Source organism: Wolffia australiana, chromosome 13, assembly GCF_029677425.1.
Source record: "Wolffia australiana isolate 7733 chromosome 13, ASM2967742v1".
Classification (NCBI taxonomy): Eukaryota; Viridiplantae; Streptophyta; class Magnoliopsida; order Alismatales; family Araceae; genus Wolffia; species Wolffia australiana.
The window spans coordinates 2,338,669-2,357,500 of NC_135847.1; the positions used below are offsets into that span (position 1 = coordinate 2,338,669).

The following is an 18,832-nucleotide window of genomic DNA, read 5'->3' on the forward strand; positions in this document are numbered from 1 at the left end:
GATGGCCAAAAATGGCTTTGAAGATAATGATCATGTATAGAATTGCCCTCAACATGTGCGATTCTCACGACTCAATATAAACCATATTACAACCACAGTTTAGAGTCAAAATCTTTCAACTGAAGAAGAAGAAAGCTTGGCCTTCCTAAACATTTTTCCAAATGCAGATTAATGTGTAATCTCATTATCAATTCAGTGTATAAGACGAGAATCGCTACTTGAATAATCAACTAAATTTAAATCCAGATATTTATTTTTTAAAATTTTAATAAATTTATTGTTACAAGGATTAAAAACACGTTAATATATAATTTAAATTAGTTAAATATAACCCATTTTCTACAGAATCAATTGAAACACTGTAAAAACATAAAATTATCTATGTAAACTAAAATTTTTTGAATGACCAAACAATATTTATCTGTTGGCACATGCCAAACGTTTTTTTGGACGTCTCATTCAAAAAAAAATTACACCCATCAATACATACGTCAGGATTCACTTCTGTATTTTATTGAACTGTCTAATTGTTTTTAATAATATTGGTGTATACTTTAACTGAATTCAATTTATCACTCAAAATATTTATAATGATTATATATATAATGTTTATTCTGAGAATTTTTATAAACCACCAATTTAGAACATACAAATTTAGATTATAACAAATTCCATTACATGAAATCTTTTGCTCTTTTTAGATTTTTCCCTTACCTTTTGTCTGTAAGTATTTTTAGTTGATATTTAGCACAATTATACATTAAATTTATAACTAAAAATAAAAGGTGACATTAGGAAATGTCAACATTGCAGTAAATTCTTGCTAGTGTATATTTGGATTGTTAAATTGTTGAAATTTCTTTTTTATCCTCATCAAATTTAATCTAACATATTTTATGAAAGACATTAGAGAGAAATAGAAATATATTCAAATATTAATAAAAAGACAATTGTACATTATAAATGAATTTTTAATGCATTGTAGTAAATGAAAGGTCAGAAAAATCATTAAAGAGTCCACCATATTTTCTTGTTTTCAAGCAACGATCCCGCCATATGTTGTAAAAAATTATTGGCTTCTTCCATTAAAGTTAGATTTAATAAGCATCATTTTTCACTTCCATGTTTTAGTTTAATATAATCATCAAAAGAGATTTCAGTGTTTTGAAAATAAGTGACCATAAACACCATTAAAATGCATTTGCATTATATAGAGTACATATTATGTACTAATCTTCAACTTTGGGTACATAATGGTCCCAGCAGTACTCTATAGATATGATTCATTTATGAAATTCAATAAATAAATAAATAACATTTTATGTATAATAATCAATTAGAGGAATCACTTAACATGAATACAATTAAGAAATGTTGACGTTATTGCATGTTTAAATCAAGCCTGATTGATTTCTGAAATAAATGTGAGATACATTGATTGGGATGTGTAAATGATATTTAATAATATGCAATCGATATCTTATAGTAGTTTGTGAAAGATTTAAGCAAAATACATTCTCATTTTATCCCAATTTCATTACAAGATGCCCCTTTGTTCCTCAATTTTAAGCACGAAACATGAAAGTAATGTTCTATCCAAAATTCATTTCATGATGTCCCTATATCCCTTAATCTTTTATTTGATCTCAGTTTATAATGTTTTCATTAATTCACATGCAGCGGATTGTACAGTTCTACCCTGCAGTATTACTCCAACAAAAATGTTTTTTAGCAAGTCAGAACTCCAGCGTAACAAGTCTAATTTTCCAAAATCACATTTGGTCAAGCTTGAAAAATATTTCCAGAGGTTATTTCATATCAACTAACTACGTATTTATTTATTATGTAAATCATACTTACAAAAACAAGCTCAATACTCAGCTCAAATCCATAGAAACAGTAATATATAAATATATATATATATATTACACAGCCTGACCTTTATTTTCTGGAAGACCAATGTCTATCAGCAATTTTTACTTTATTCAACTGCACATCAGCATATGGCCAGGAGTGTTGAAGAATTCCAAACTCCCCATCCAATTCTTAGAATCCTGCAGGAGAAGTGAGCAGCTTAGTTTCATTAAAAATGCATCTAAAATTATCATGTTAGTGAAATATTCAAACAATATAATTCCCAATTAAATCTATCATTATGCCGGCACAATATTGGTATCTGTGACTGATCTTGGCGCTTAGCATTTTCATGGAAAAGCAAGAATCATTTGACAGCCTACTGGCAATTAAGTGCTACCATTAGGGGTGAACTAAAAGGAAAATATATAAACTTAAATTTTATGTAATGCACCTGTATGAGTCCAATAAATGAACTTCAGATATGTTCAAAAATTGCAGCTGTATGATTAAATCCACATGACACTTGTACCGGTCTAACATTCTTGTCAATACTGACGACCATTGGCTGAGACAAATCCAAATCGTCCCCATGACCCTGAAGAAAAGTAACCAAATTTCAGCAACCAAACATTGTCCACCGCTAGATAAATAATGTGCCCCAAAATAAGACAGTGGAAGTTTCTATCATGCAGCAGTGTAGAGACTCAGTCCCACCAAACCCAAGTTATCCACGGTATTTTAGGTTGAACCTATCTAGATGTATAAGTTCATGATGCTGATCTTTCACCAACTTCTCGAGCCTACTCATTAGGAATCATATGTACAAATGTGACGTGTCATTTGAATCATCCGACTATTTTGATGGATCATTGATCAGATCTGATCCATGGATCAATTTCTTTTTTACCCATCAGATTTTTTATCGATCAGGATTTCATTGGATCATTCATCGCCCCTATCGAGCATGACACTTTTAATCTGCACAGGATTATTATCATCACTTCAAGAAAAAATTGTGACACGGATAAACCCACCCCAAGACCTAAGAATGAGTTAGAAGAACAGTATAATTCTGATGAATTTTTTTTTTACTTTGATAAAAATATCTGAATTTTATATTTGAATAAAAATAAAAATAAGGGGTCGTGTAGATAAATTGAAGGATAAAACATAGAAAGAAAAAATTTTAAATGATATAATATTCCAATATGTATGGTTTATAAAACATTTTAGAGTATTAAAGACAGCGCGACAAAGCCTCAATAAAAAATAGAAAGATCGGAGTTCATCAAAACAGACGAGATTCACTCTGAAACAGATTTTTTTTTGGGAGCTCCATTGTCGAATTCAAGCCTAATCATCAACAGAGAAATCATGGAATGACAGAACCCGTGACCAGGTAGGATTTTATAAATCAAATATGAATCCTAATGATTCATTGAGTGGGATGGTGGAGCAGACCAGGGACCTATTTCATTTTTTCCTAGAAAAATGTGTATGTATTTAATGTGCATAAATCCAATGTATACATATCGAATGTCATCACCATCATCACACCATTTTGGATGACAACCCTAACATTAATGCTTGAAAATGAATAATATAATCATTATAAGGGACATTTTCGATTGATAAAACACAGCCAAAAACCTGAGAATATGAGTTAAAAGAGCACCAGTTGACCTCCAGATGAAAGCCCATCCTCAAAAAATGTCCCGCTTGCCCCGCCCCAACCCCATGTTAAAAGATTACCTCCTGTAGAATTACATCAAAGAATCAAATAAATAACAAGAAATCTACAACTAACAGCATTTTTCATTTCTATAGAAACAAGCAAAATGATCAGTATACAAAAAGATGGGAAACATCCAAAATCCTCTTGAATCTAGCACATGGCGAACTATAAGAGCAAGGAATTATAATAACAGGCAATGACAAATGGGCTCTTACTGATAAAGTAAACGAGTTTACCTGATATGGCAGCGGTGTGCTTCCATCCGCAAGAAATCTGCATGATAAAACTGTGACTTTAAGATTAAACAATAGATAACTAATCAAAAAAAAATATGAACAACTAAGGCTGACATTTGTGACAGGAAATCTCATGAATGAGCTCTCAACTATGCGAGGAGACCCAACTTCGTTTGTATATCTAAGGAGCAAATCCAAAAGATTTCAAATAGTTATGGAGAAAATTATTGCTGAACAAAAACGTTCAATATATTAATGATAATAAAACAGCTCACCCCAGCCCAAGACAGCCGTTTTCATTCGAGCCCCAAGTAAATAACTGCCCTTCTCCTGTCCGGGAAAAAAATTATAAGATATTTCAGTAAATTCTAGAGACAAAAGGTTTTCACTGTCCCGCATTACGATTTCATCAGTAGAACCTGTTTTTTTCCAAAAACATTTGGAATATTATGATCCAGAAAACGTCCTAAAAGAGAATAATATTTAGATAACTCAAACAACAGTATTCGAATCAATGATGTTGATAAGAAAAATCACAATAATAAGATAAAAAATATTCTTACAAAGAATGATGCTGAGAAAGCATTGTGACTCTCAATGAAGACTAAAATACTGGGATCAAGATATTACGTGTTATAATGCACGTGTGGTAGCCTCCACATGCGACTTCTTCAGAGAGAGGGAGATCATGAATAGGAGAAGGCTGAAATGTAGTTCTGGACCGGCTAAAACCCTGCATTTCAATAAAATCAGCGAAGTAGTTCAAACAAAAGATGGGACACAGAGGGGGAAAATATGGAGATTTAAGAGAAAACATATTAATCCACCGAATTTCGAGCAGTCTTTTCTCCAAATATGAAAACGGAACCCTGCTCTGAGGAAAAACAGAAATAGAAAAATTAGGCATCACCCTGAGACCAACAAAGATTTCTGTTTTTCAGCGTTACCATCAATGCAGGCTGAATGCAGTAATCCCGCAGCTATCTTTGTGACCTAATAACAAAAAATAACATATAATAATAATGATCAGCAGTGAGACACGCGCAAGAGAATATGGAGACCTTCACACAATCACAGACAAAGTTACCTTCAGCTCTTCAAAATTCTTTATCAGCCTTGGGGTGTATTCACTGCATAAATGTATCTTTGGCCATCATTCTGTGTAGTAAGGATTGGGTCATACTATAAAACAAATTCTTGTCGGATTTGAACGTAAAAGGGTTTTAAGAAAACGTGAAGCACATAAGAAAATAATCATGGTAGCATCATGAACCGTCAAACAAACCTGTGTCCTAGAATTACATTTTCATCGATAAAAGTCAAACTGAAATCAAAATTCAGACCGCCAATGTTGATAGAAAAAACTGTGCATGCTTCTGTTCATTTGACAACATGGTGTATGAATCCTTTCCTAGAATAATCCATGGATAATTCAAACACATTTATTGAAATAACCGTTATGAGTTCTCTGTTAAGGTCATGAAATCAGTTCATTCAGATAATTTAGGACAGATGTAAAGAGATATAAAGATTACACTAATTCCTATAACGTAATAAGAAAGTGAACCACATACTCCTTACAAAGGTTCCGCTCTATTATGAAACATTAAGATACTCTCTAGAACACATTTTCTCAAAATTTTGATGGTGAATAATAGCACGTCCCTGTGAGTGCCGAACACACAGGAACCATAGAACAATATAAATTAAGTCGTAAAAAATACAACCTTGAACTTCCGAGAAATCCCATTATCCCAGATCGGGCTCCGTGGCCAAGTCTCCCAAGGGCACCTGCTCCCCAGCTTAGGACACTTCCATTATCTGAATGAACATGGAATATCCTGATTAACTCAGCGTAACTATACACAGCACGTATCTCATTGTGACTACATCACCTGTGACAGCAATTGAGTGTTGAGAACCCAAAGCAACAGTTTCGATATGCATTCCAGCCAAACTATCAAGTTTAGTAGGAGCAGAAACAAAACTTCCGGAGTCTGCAGATTATTCAAAATTTGGATGTAAATCAAACTTCTTGAGACATAAAATGATTATAAGATAGAAAATACTGGGGTATTGCAATTACAACACGTCTTCCATGCTCATTCAAAGTCTCCTATGGAAAATAACGTTGGTCAAGGCTATGAATTAAACAAAAGACAGTTTTTCCCAACTTTGAATTTGGATAATTTTCAATCAAGAACAAATATGAATCTTGATATTACTTAATATAAAATTTCGAAAAAATAGCAAAAATCCAGACGATATCCTCCGTTGAACGTCTACTACGGCTATCAAGCAACCAAAAGATATCCTCTTATTTCAATATGATAAGTGACCAAAGCATACAACTCTTCATAATTATTCATAGTGACATATGGGGGCCGTTTCAATCTCCGTTTATTACAGGTGCAAGATGGCTTGTTATTCTAATATGTGACCATGGCCAAATGATCTGGCTCCATCTGCTTCAGAACAACACGGAGGCATCTGCAGTTATTCTGGAGTTTGATCAAACGGCAAGGATACAGTTAGTGGTGACGGTTAAGGCATTCTGCTCTCACAGTGCCAAACATTTGTTTGATGATTATTCGACATTCTTCTTTAAAACCCTGCATTCTGAAGGAATCATCTAGAAGTCAAGGCTCCACAGCACAACAGGTTAGATGAGAGGAAAATTGGTATAATTGTTGAGACTTTAAGGACACTTTAATATAGCCGACAAGCCCATTTTTTAAGGCCCATTAGCAACTTGTAGCCCAAGAAAAAGATTCTTCTAGAACTAACAGGATCTGCAGAAATTATCGAGAGCCCCTCAAATTCCTCTGACAGGATTTTCTCTGACAGGATTTTCTCTAACAAGATTTTCTCTGACAGGATCTTCTGACAGATTCATACCTGACAGAATCCTCTGACACATTCTTCTTCCGCCAAGATCTCTGCTCTAACTTGTCAGATCTGCATATCTTTTGTTTTGTCCCATCAGGATCTTCTTGAGCCACACAAATATCTCCTGACAGATTTTACAAGCCCAAGAATCTGCAGGATATCTCTGCTCAGGCCTGTCAGTCTGCTTATCATTTGTTTTAGAGTGTCAGAGTTGTTTTTTTCAATGTTTTGACTTCTCATTTCATAGGTACAGTCATTATGGACGACCTTGCACTTGTTGTGGCCTATATAAGGCCCCATGTACCCTTGAAGGATCATTATTGAAGTCTACTGTTTTGTTGAAACTCTTGTTTCTCCCCTCTGAGTGTTCTCTTTGCTAGAGAGTGCTTAGCTGCTTGCGGATTCAAGCACAACCCCTTGTGGACTCAAGGGATAGAGAAGCTAGTTCTGTGGATTCAGGACTTGGCTCCTTCAAGTAGGGATGGCTAGTGGATTCAAGTCTTGTTCCTACACTGTTCGTTTACTAAGGCTGCGTCACACTTACACATCTAGATGTCCCAACGTATTATGGGGTGGAGTTGTTCTAACAGCTGTTCTACTCATCAACAAGATGCCAGTATGATCCTGAAAGAGATCTAACGAAAATCAAGAAAAAGCAGAGGAAGATAGGAGGAAAGTTGTCACCTATGGACGCCTGTCAGTTACATTCCAAGTGTTTCGAGCTATCCTTAACTCTACAACCATCCAAAGGGGCGTTGGTGGAGCCTTGGCAGATGTTAACTGGTGTCAGGCGATGAGTACAGAAATGGTTGATCTTCCGAAGAATGATACTTCATAGATAACTCCGCCGCTTAGAAAAATAAACCAGTCGGTTGTAGATGGTTATAGAGCCTGGAATTCAAATCAAATGGCACACTGTAATGCCATAATGCCCCAATAGTCTTAAAAAGATACACAGACATATGGCATTAATTACGGCGAGTCTTTTCCTCCTGTTATCTAAAATGAACACGGTGCATATACTATCGGCACTAACAGCCAACCTTCAGTGCGATCTTTTTCTGTATGATGTTGAAAACGTTTTCTAATATGGGAGCAAGAAGAAGAGATCTATATGCAGTTAACATTCGGATACTATTGGAGGCTCCAAGGACAGGACTATATGGCACAAAACAGTCCCCAAGTGTATGATTTGGAAGATTCTCTTGTGTGATAAAAGTGATGGGGTATCCTCAAAGAAATGGTGACCACACATTATTCATCAAAGAGTCTACGTATAGCTGGATCCATTTATTCTAGTTGATGTGGAGGATACTATTATTACATGGCTCAATAAAGCAGCCACTCAGCAATTGGCAGAGGAATCTAAGATGAAATCCTTGGGACGGCTGAAATATTTCCTCGTTCTTGATGGAGCCTTTATCTCCCTGCACAAATATACGATCACCAAGTTTCAACCAGCTGCAGAACCAATTGATCCTAACAACCAAATATATGATCATCAAAGATGCCACCCCTGTGGGAAAAAAAGCCTTCCAGTGACTGGAATGCAGATCGATACAGATCATAATATTGTGATTGTAGTCGGGATCCCTAACCAGTTCATGAACAGCCTTAGAGATCCACAAATGGAAGCAGCCCATAAGGCGTTGGTATACCTAAAAGGCACTACAGGACATGGGATAGTATTTATTTCTTACATAAGGGACACAGTATGATGATGTACATCCACACGGATGCTGATCATGCAAGATTCAGCTGCTGATCAAAGGTCAACCACCAAATAATTTACATTGTTGTACAGAAGTGCCTTTACCTTGCAGAGTAATAAACAAAATATTATTCTCGGATCCACAGCTGAAGCAAAGGAATAATGGTTGGACTGTAAGCGAGAGATATTGGTTGGACTGTAATTGGTGTGGAACAACGCCAAGAATCAGTACGAAGAACTCACTTCCTCTGCTCCTGATATAGGAAAGAAGAAATCAAGAATACTATCCCGTAGTCAGAAACACATTGAAGGAGAGAGATACGGGAAAGGGAGAAAACAGGAAGAGCAATAGAGATGACACTAGATAGGAATACACCAGACCAGCTATCCCTCATCTGGATGATAGGATCTCTTAGCTCCAGTCCTGGCCACAACCACCAAAATCTTGAAGTGGAAAAGTGCCTTTCTTTCTCCTACCCCACATTATTCATAGGCTAGCTCACAGACTAACCCCATGCTTATTTGAACTGCCACGTTTGACTTAGGACACACATGGTTGATTACTGATTTGCTTTTGCTTCGTGTGATAAGTCCTATGAAGGACCTTATCAGGAGATCCGGGCAGTCACAAAAGGTATCTGTGAGATTCTGTGGGTCTGAGGTATTTTGGAGGAGCTCAGGATACCCCTGACTGATCAAACCATTCTGCACAGTGACTGTAAATATGTAGTTGACATTGCCCATAACCTAGTGCATCATGATAGAACCTAGCATGAAGTGATGGACAGACACTTTATCAGGGAGAAAATTGATCTGCAGACCATTCAGATGGGGTCCAGAGGTAACTTTTCCCTCCTGAGAATTTGTATCCTTCTCAAAGAAACATGCTAGGGCACAAAGTTGTGGGCAAGGATGCAAATTTTTTTTTTGAATGAAAGAGGGAAGATCACCCAAAATCGGTGATCAACCCAGAAATAATGATATTCCTGAACGTGCCGCACAGAATCAGAATGGTCCGCTCCAATCAACCCTCCCTCCCAAACCAATATGTAATGAGGCTCTCCACATCATGTAACACACTGTCCGTCGAGACTGCCCTTCCCCTGAACACCAATTCATTGAGGTGCAGCCATATTGTCCAAATAATCGCAATGACCATTTCTCATCCCATCCATCCCCTGCCTGCATTCCCCTAGATTGAGTCCCAGCATGCCACGCCAGAAGACACGACCACCCCCCTGAGCTTCTGTGACATCCATCACTTGGGCAAACGGACATTCAAAGAAAAGATGCAAGCAATTTACCTCTTCTTGTGTGCACATGGGGCACTCGGAAGATGTGTCTGAGAGCATACATTTTCCGAGGGTTCTGGTCATAACCTGCTCCTAACAAGTAACAATCGAAAAATCCGTACTTTAATTGGGACCTTTTGTTTCCAAAGCAAGCGACACACATGAAATATAGAAACTGCTTCTGTAGTATTTTCGCGAAGCTTCTTTCATGCCTCTCCAACTGAAAAAGCTGTGCCTTTCCAAAGCCAGTCGTCACGTATCCCACTCAAAGGACACAAGCGTCCCAAGGCCTGCTGCATGCTCAGCCATTCATCCACCCTCTGGTTAGAAAGACTCCCCTCTAAAATCGGGATCCATGCATCGTCCCTACAATCTCTGACCGAAGCTTGGGAGTTCCCTGCCAGATGGAATAAGCGTGGAAACTCTCCCCTAGCCTTCTACAAACCGGCCAGTCATCCGTCCAGCATCGGATTAAAGATCCGTCCCCTAGCTTGGCATGGATGCAATCTTATAAGGTCATTTTGATGACCTATTATCAAAGAGACAAAGGCCCTACCAGGGTCCACGAGACTGGCCTCATCTGGATGTTAGGCCTAGTACAGACTCTTCCAAATCATTTTTCTATTGCTGCCAATTTTCTATTGTGGTTCACTACAAGTACCGTGTAGGGACAATTAGAGTTCCACAATGAAGTTTCTGGTTGTTAACCAAGGTTCCCAAGCTGCATTTGTCTAGGAGCTGGTCTATTCCATCAGGCAAGGCTGGAGATCATCATCTACCTTCATTCTCTCCTTATTCCTCTGGATCCCACAAGGAATCCTATTTTTTGTAACAAATAGGATACCTTGTGGGATCTTATCACTAACATGTGTAAGGACAGTAGACAAATTTAAAGATAAAAGTTACAAAAAATACGCTGCTTACTTCTTCCAAGGCCAAGCTGACCACTCGAATTTTTACCCCACATAAATAACTTCCCGTTATCTGAAATTTAAAAAAAATCTTTCAGCAGGGAAACATAGTGGAAAATTGTATTTACAAGAAAATGCATCACTCCAACAAAATCAGGCATACCAAGGACTAACTGGCAACAGAGGAAGTTTCAGTCTCGGTTCTTTCACAAAAAAAGTTGTCTAATTGGAGTTAATGCAACAATGGAACAAAACCTTAATGCCTTAGTAAAATCTACAAGAAGAAAACTAAACAGGGGAAAATGTTCATCGTAATCAAAATAAAAACATAGAAGCAAGGTTTCATCAATTACACAACATAGACACCAAAGAGACACTGTACTTCCAAGTTTTTTTCTTACAGGTCAAGAATCTTGTTTATCTCCAGCCTTATTCTTACTGCCTATTCTTAAACTACGGATACTATTTAGGTGAAACATATTGAATTTTTTTACTGTTAACACCACAATGCGCAATTTTGGCTAAGCGGCCAACTTTATTTTTCTGAAAATAATAATTTGTCTATCTCCTTTACAATACAAAAGATAGACAGCACTTGCCACCAAGTCAAAGAACTCTACAGCACTAGATATTCAATTTAGAAGGGCAGGGAAGAAGTATTAATAATGTTCCTGTATTGTTCAAAAAAAAAAAATTAATAATGTTCCTGTAAAGTTTCAATGCCCCATGTCTCATCTCTTTCATCAGGGTCCCTTCTGCCCCCTACAATCCCCTGCCCCCAAGAACATTTCTTTGCCAGATCTCCGGCTGGCTTGTCCTTAATCAATCTCTACCTCCGCTGATCAGTCTCTTCTCAACCATGCATTACTAACAGAACTTTTTGTTAGTAATTTCTGTCAAATCACAGACCAGATAAACCCAAGAGGGCAGCAAAATGATGGAGAATAACTATGATATCTTTATTCTTCTTAGACTTGGTTTAAATACCATAAAATGGTACATCAACTGAGATATGGGACAAAATCATTAGCCCACACCCGATAGAATATGTAACCCAATAGGTCATAGGATTTTATACAGAAGACATCAGATTACATCTTATTGGCTGACACATTTGCGCCAATACAAAGCCTGTAGAGATTTATATAGACCAACTAGAGCTGGAAACCAGAAGTCAAGAAGGTTACAGCAGATAGTCAACTCTAGGCAGTCAACTAATTTTAAGGAAAACCTACGGTGTGTGAATTGCAAGAAGAACCACACAAGGGAGAATTTCTGAAAACTCCAACGCAAGCCTCAGAGACAGGTACAAGCATATGCTAAGATGTGCAAGCCCTGTGGAAAGTACAATCCATCCTCCTACCAATGACCAAACCAAGAAAAATGCAAAATTTGGGCGAGATGAAGTAAGTCAGTTTAAGGAGGAGGATGAGACACTGGATGCACTATTCATTACCGCATCACTGGCCTGTACAAGTGAGAGTGAGGCACTACTTGGGAACCCTATCTCCTATGAGATTCTATTGTGTCATAGATTCAAAGGGAGCTAATAAATACCCCAAAAAGGTTTTTTATTGTAGGAATAGAGTTCATGGTGCAGGTGTTGGCCATGTCAACATTGTTAATATAGTGATATTTAGATTCATTCTCCAAGTCCCGAATCTAAGGGCACTTGATTGTAACCCATAAAACTATTAAATTTCAATAACACTTTAGATGATTCATCTCTGTGATTCTTTTTTACATGATAAAGTATCTGACCCAGAAAATTGGACCTGCTCCAAACTATGGAAAAAATTTACAGTGAGAATGATGTATTTCCCTTCATCAATGCTGGCTGATCTTCTCCGCGGTAGAAAGTTATTTAACCATAATTGCTCCCCTTCCAGCACATTGAGGTATTGAAAGTATTTAATTAGGTATCTATGGAGCCCTATTGATAAAGAATATTCTTCAGGGTCTGAAAATCCAGTAATAAGGCAAAACAATACTCGTTTGTGATGACAAATTTTATCTTGACATCGCACTAGACCCATTGCAACATGATCAGATAAAGCACATAAAAGTAAACAGAAACTTCATCAAGGACAAGATCAAATGAGGCTGCATTCAGTTGATATTTGTGCATTTAACATAACAAGTGACTGATAAATTTATAAAAAGGCTTCTGATGCAGTCACGGAGTGATGACAACAGTAAAACTTTGCCGTGAATCTACTAATTCTTGCTCTCCTAGACAATTGTGCTCAGAATACATAGAACCTGCGTGTCAATCCGTGGAACCAGAAATGCCTGAATTCACAAGCACAATAGAGACCTTTCAATAGGACAACTTAAAGAGGAGAAATCTCTAAAAAGGAGGAAATGCATTCAAGTGTGTACTGAAGGGATACACTGCATGCCTACCTTCATATAGACTACACTTCAGCATCCCATGGACTATCTCATCCCAACCTTTATATTGACAACATACCTCTATATAGACTACAATTTAGTCCCCTGTGGGAAATACAATACCCACTATCTTGCACCCAAAAGAGAAAATGGCTGCAACTGCCCCTGGTCTGGGCTTTCAAATATTTGCATCACCATATGCAGGCTCTGAGTCACATGAGACTTGGCACCATCTCCTTGTGCTGGTATGATAGGTTCAAGTAAGAACCATATCACAATTGTAACTAGAATAAAAATTTATGATAAGCATCTACTAAGGACTTATCCAGCGAAGAAGAGAAAAGTTCAAGCTCAAGATGCGACACGGGCGGAGTAACCCACACGTGTGGGGAGTTTGAATAAGCCGGGAAAATCAGTTAGGAGAAAGTGGCAGCGAAGGGTATAAATAAGAGGGGAGGGGGCAGAAGAAAGACATCAAAAAGTATTTTCAGAATCGCTCCTTGGAGATCCTCCCAGCGCTCGATGTCATCTGATCCGGTAGCCGTCGCCACTCACCACCAGTCGATGTCGAGCCAGTTCCAGCCTACCTCTACTATCGACTCCCAGTTCTACTTCTTTTCCCACACTTCTTGGTTGGTATTACCTATTTTTGCGAGACTTGTTCCTTTCCCTGAATTCTTGGATTCTCTGGAAAATCATTGTGTATTGCACGGTGTCAAAGATGATGGGCCCTAACTGGGCCACTAATTGGGCCCCTAACAGGGTCCTAATCAGGCTCCTTATTGGGTCCTTAATCGGGCCCAAATTCTCTCCAGAATCGGGCCCGATTCCCAAGGCCCCAACGGCTAGAAAACTAGCCGTTAGAGCCTCAGGCGAGAGCCAAAAAGGAGTGGCTCACAGCCACCCTTCCTATCCTATAAAAACTGTACTTCTCTCATGTGTTTCTCATCTTTTTCTTCTCTTGAATAAAATCTTCTTCTTGTTGTTACTCTACTCTCTCACACTTCCTTCTTGTTACTGATGCTGAGCTCAAGGGGATCAGGAAAATTCGTCACACGGAATTGCCGATATTAGCATTACGGCATTGTTAGGTTGCGGAATCCTAACAATTTACCAGCCACCAGGTTGCTGATATGATCAAATCTGATAATGACTTAATTTGTTCTGCCATATTCTTTTGAGCTTTATAATGCCATGGTGCACGACTCCATGAACAGCATTAAATGAAAATTAAGAAATACATTATGTTCATGTTGTAGATCAATCTGGCTAAAATGAGGACCAATTATCATCAAGTTTCATCTCTGGTCAGATGTTGACCAAGCCGACAGTCAGAAACCAAGAACAGGAAAAATACCTCGTTAACTGATTAAAACCAGTGAGATAAAAATTGGGCTTGGCCCAAGTGTGTTACTTACGGAATCATGTGCGCTAGTAGATAAGTGGGCATCTTTAGTACGGCCCCCTGATTTACATATAGAAAAATGAGAGAGAAAGAAAGAAAATTAAATAGGGAGGTCGCTGACACCAATAATCATCATCCGGATCTCAATTCACTTCCTTTCCGATTAGACGACAATGGATTCAGTTGTCCGTATAACTGTCAATGAGAGATTTTTTGAGTAATAGAAACACTGTCACTATTCTAATTACATTTTGATCCTTCTTCAGTTAGTTGGAAACTACTTCCAGCAGTGGAAGCAATCTTTTCCTTCACAACTCTAAACTTGCAAGTGGCGAATTTCTCAAGCTGCGCTGGGGGTGATTCTGTGACTTTACCTATATCAATCGAGTGGAAGTCAGATTTGAACTCCAAGGTTTCACAGATTCTGGTATACCCTTTATTAAGATGTGGCACGAATAGTTACGCATAAACAAAACAGTAAAATTCAAAAACTTTTCACGAAAATAATGGAAGATAGTATAGAAAAATTGTTCAAACCTGTTACAGCAGCAGAATGATGATAGCCCGCAAAAACTTGCGTAATTTTCTCAGTGAACGAGGAAAGCATTTGAGGCTTCTGGAAAGTTAGAAATGGAATGTTAACCAAGAACACCAGAGGCAGAAACAATCAAATAAAAAATCAAACTAGAACGAGGAAAAATTTTCGGTTTGGAATCTTTGGCCGAAGATATCTGACATACATTGTAACAATTAAAATGTTAGGACTCCACAACGAGTTTATCAGAGGAAGCGCCGTGGGCCACAGTTGGGCCCACGACATACAACAGGGCAGACGGATCCATTGTAGACGGATCCACAGTACCCTAACCAAATCTTCCCTTGTTCCCTCTTTCTCTCCTCCTCCAGACTACGGAGCAACCGAAAGGCTAGCTGCGCGGATAAACTCTCCCTGAGGCTCGGCGTCCCTCCTTGCTTCACTCCCTTCCCTCGCTGAATCTCTCTTTTTCTCTTTCCCGTGTTTGGAACCTGACGGTTGGCAATGCACTGTTATTGTTGAATCTGCCCCGAAATCTCTACTCCTACTTAAGCGGGAAACGGGGCTTTAACATTAAACTAACAGGGACTCAAGAGGAAGCAGACACTTGATGGAGACCCTGATGATCCTGCAACTTGGCTGGGCCAAGCACATAGAGATTCATCTAAACTCCAATGAAAAGCGGAAACAGGGAACACATGTGCCCCATAGGTGAAATTCACAAATCAATGCATATCTATGATAACAAAATGACTCACCAAACATTATCTTCAAAATATTTTGGGCAAGATAGGATTGAGGGTTTTCATTCTTGTATTTCTTGTATTCCATTTTATTTCCTTCTTTAGTTGGCATAGTTTAGTCATCATATAGATATCACTGGAAAGTGCGATTGTGGATTCAGCTCAAACCCTCCCAATTACATGTAATTAAAATTTAAAGGGCACTCTGTGTCTAGGTGAGTGTGCATTTTTCTTTTCCTTGCAACACCCTTGTCGAAGTTCCTCTGTGCCACATTCTTTTGGTGGTCTAAAAGCTTCAAGTATCATCTCAGTTGGTGATGCGAGCAACATATTTGTGTTTTAAGGTCTTTGTGGCGGAAGGCAAATCGAGAGCAAATAAACTGGTTAATATATCAACGAATCTGAATGACTAAGAGCTTAAAAAGACCTTTGCTATGATCCTAAACCTCCCATCAGGTATTTTTGTCATCAGCAAGCAGGACATCTTCCCTTTATATACAGTTTTCCCTCCCTTAAGGAGATCCACTACAAAAAGGAGGAGATGATTAATGATTTGGCAAGGAACAAGAGAAGTGAACAAAGCTCTCATTGCACAGGGACTGTGATTGAGGCAGCGGCTCTGATACCAAGGTATCGTATTGGAATTTTGAGACGACTTTCTTAATCAAAAAATTTCAAAGTGGAGTTCAGCAAGAACTAAGAGGAATGTATAGTCCGATTTCATTAAAGTAGTTTGGATCCAGACAGAGATCCCAGATGGAGGAATCTCTGATATGAGAGGAGAGATCCAAGATAGTCGAAGGACAGACAGTCCTCCCCTCTGATCGCAGGTGCCTCATGCTTCTCAGCCTTCAGCCAAACCTGACCATTGGAGAAACTCCCTTCTTGAAGAAGATGTCTCCCTGTCTCCTCTCTCACGTTTATAATTACAGCTCCATTACTGTGAGAAGGGTTCCCATGTCTAGCTTAGCGAAACTGATTTACCAGGCTCTGTTGTTAGCACTTCCACGATACATTCTTCAAACGAACAAATCAGGCTGCCCATTGGTTCTTAGGGTTTTGAAAAGGACCTTATAATATTCAGGTTAATAGGGGTTTAAATACCTGAGAACAGCGGTGGGCTAGAACCCATGACGAAATAAGGAAGGTTTTATGTGACACAGTATGCGAACGTGTCTGATGTGTCTTGTCAGCCAGAACATATATGTTTAATTTTTTCATTATATTTCTTTTGCACTGTTAGGTCTAATGGGCCTATCTATTAGCCCATCTGAATGCATAATGTAACCTGCTTTTAGGGCAGGGAATCCAGCCAAAGGATAAAGTCGTTTTTGTGTTTCCAGCCTCATTTTTTTCCCCTTGTTCTCCAAGGATTTCCAAGAGAAGTTCATCGCCGGGAACTGAGGACAAGACCCACACGGGTAATTTACATCAAAGAAAGAGATAGAAAAATAAAAATAGAGAACAGAAGACGATGCTGACTAACAAATAGAAATACTAGAGAGTTAGAACAGAAGCTTCTTACCCAGGTATAGGTGCCAATCGGGGCCCCCAGAACCACTCTTTCTGTGTAATCCTACTATTTTCTGTTAAAATTGGTTTATTGTTTTATTGCTTTTAGAGCACCATATTGTATCTTTTGTTTCACCGTTTACGTGAGCTCTTTATGTGAATTAAGTCACTTAAACTCGGACCGGGCCCAGGCCTCAGCTAGGGGCCACTCCAGGCCTGGGCCTGGGCCGAAGCCCGCAAGTGTACCTCATCGATATTTAAACCCCAGACTGTGAGTATGAATTGACGTTGTCCTTTTTCTTTCTGAAACCCTAAATGTGGGACTGGCTGATGGTCTGTTCTGTTCCGGCAGAGTTGACACATGTATTTTAAGTGATCTTCCCTCTTTTCTTTAAAAAAGGTACCTAAATCTTGAGAGAATTAGTGTTCCGCAAATGTTGGGAAACATGAAGTCAGCAAACCATTAGTCCCAATAAAAATTTAGCATAAAGGCATATATAAAATAAATTAATGATAACTAAACCACAATATAAAATCAACAAAAATTAATAAGATGACACAGATTGCGGGACTAACCTGCAAGTGAGTAGTTTCAGGCGTTATCCCCAGTTGTCCAAAATCATTTAGACCCGTTGCATAAACATGCCCTTTTTCTGTTTGGGTAGAATGAAAGCAGAAAGCGATATTAATTATCCTTCTGGGAAGTTAAGACCAGAACAGGGTTATTCAACATAAGCCTTAAAGTTCCAAAATATCACTTGACATATTATAAAGAGGATATTTCAAGTCCAGATTCTCCTGAATAATATGACTAAAAAGTTTTGAATACAAAAACATAGTCACAAAAAATGTATTCCAGTTAATTTTGAAAAAAAAACCAGGATACAAGGAACAACAAGTTTTTTTGCTTCAGATAACAATGTACCTGCTTAAGTTTTGCAGAAACTTTTCTGTAAGCCTGGGGAGCAAAGATAAGACTTTCCATTCTGTTAAGATATTGATCAATTCTTACTAGACAACGATGGACCCCTAGCACGGTATTCTCAGCCCAAAAGGGGAAGACCCAGACGCAGGCCCATCTGAAAAATTGGCCCTCAGAGAAACTTGTGCAGCCTATAATCGGAACATCCCATGCCCCATATGGCAAGTAAGTCACCAGTAAACTCATCTCTTACGCTCTCACCCTCTGAACCCTAAATCTGAACCCTCACCAACTCCTACCCGTTGTCGATTCTTCACCAGTTACAGTGGAGCCAGAGTTAGCAGAACTAGAATGCGCTAAATCTAGACCCCTCACCCACTCCCCCCCCCCTTCTCGATTTTTTCATTTAACACAAACTCTGGATGTCCCAGACAAAAATGTATGGGCTTCAATTCTTCAGGTCAATTCCTCCAGAATCTGAGGATCCACCATCGGCACCACCTTTCCTTCCTTCACGTAGATTAGGCCATAGCTTTCCATGAAGGAAACAATTTTCAGGTTTCTTGTCGAGTCATAAGCAAAGAAATCCAGTTGGATCAATATTTAGCTTCCAACCTGATTTTTATGATTCTGTTACAGTGCCAGTTAGGCAATATGAAATGAGAAAATTACAGAAGGAAAATAAAGGAG

At 38.4% G+C, this 18,832-nt stretch overlaps 1 protein-coding gene across 3 annotated transcripts in view; it reads right to left on the reverse strand.

The window, feature by feature from the left end:
* Window positions 1–1,808: 1,808 nt before the first annotated feature.
* Window positions 1,809–18,832, reverse strand: part of LOC144711192 (ultraviolet-B receptor UVR8-like) — a 19,142-nt gene continuing 2,118 nt past the window's right edge. Inside the window, exons 2-16 of one of the 3 annotated variants that reach the window (XR_013583491.1) lie at window positions 17,797–17,873; window positions 14,968–15,046; window positions 10,645–10,704; window positions 5,724–5,825; window positions 5,556–5,649; window positions 4,916–4,958; window positions 4,776–4,821; window positions 4,656–4,702; window positions 4,459–4,561; window positions 4,104–4,158; window positions 3,943–4,009; window positions 3,829–3,865; window positions 3,541–3,612; window positions 2,309–2,452; window positions 1,809–2,054 (exon numbers count right to left, since the gene is read on the reverse strand). Coding sequence is in view for 2 of the 3 variants with exons in the window: in XM_078585119.1 (XP_078441245.1) it covers window positions 2,333–2,452; window positions 3,533–3,612; window positions 3,829–3,865; window positions 3,943–4,009; window positions 4,104–4,158; window positions 4,459–4,561; window positions 4,656–4,702; window positions 4,776–4,821; window positions 4,916–4,958; window positions 5,556–5,649; window positions 5,724–5,825; window positions 10,645–10,704; window positions 14,968–15,046; window positions 17,797–17,873 (1,010 nt within the window). In the remaining variant the exon portion in view is untranslated. Of the gene's footprint in view, window positions 2,055–2,308; window positions 2,453–3,507; window positions 3,613–3,828; window positions 3,866–3,942; window positions 4,010–4,103; window positions 4,159–4,458; window positions 4,562–4,655; window positions 4,703–4,775; window positions 4,822–4,915; window positions 4,959–5,555; window positions 5,650–5,723; window positions 5,826–10,644; window positions 10,705–14,967; window positions 15,047–17,796; window positions 17,874–18,832 lie in introns of those variants that run through there. The other 2 variants (XM_078585119.1, XM_078585120.1) reach the window with 2 other exon arrangements.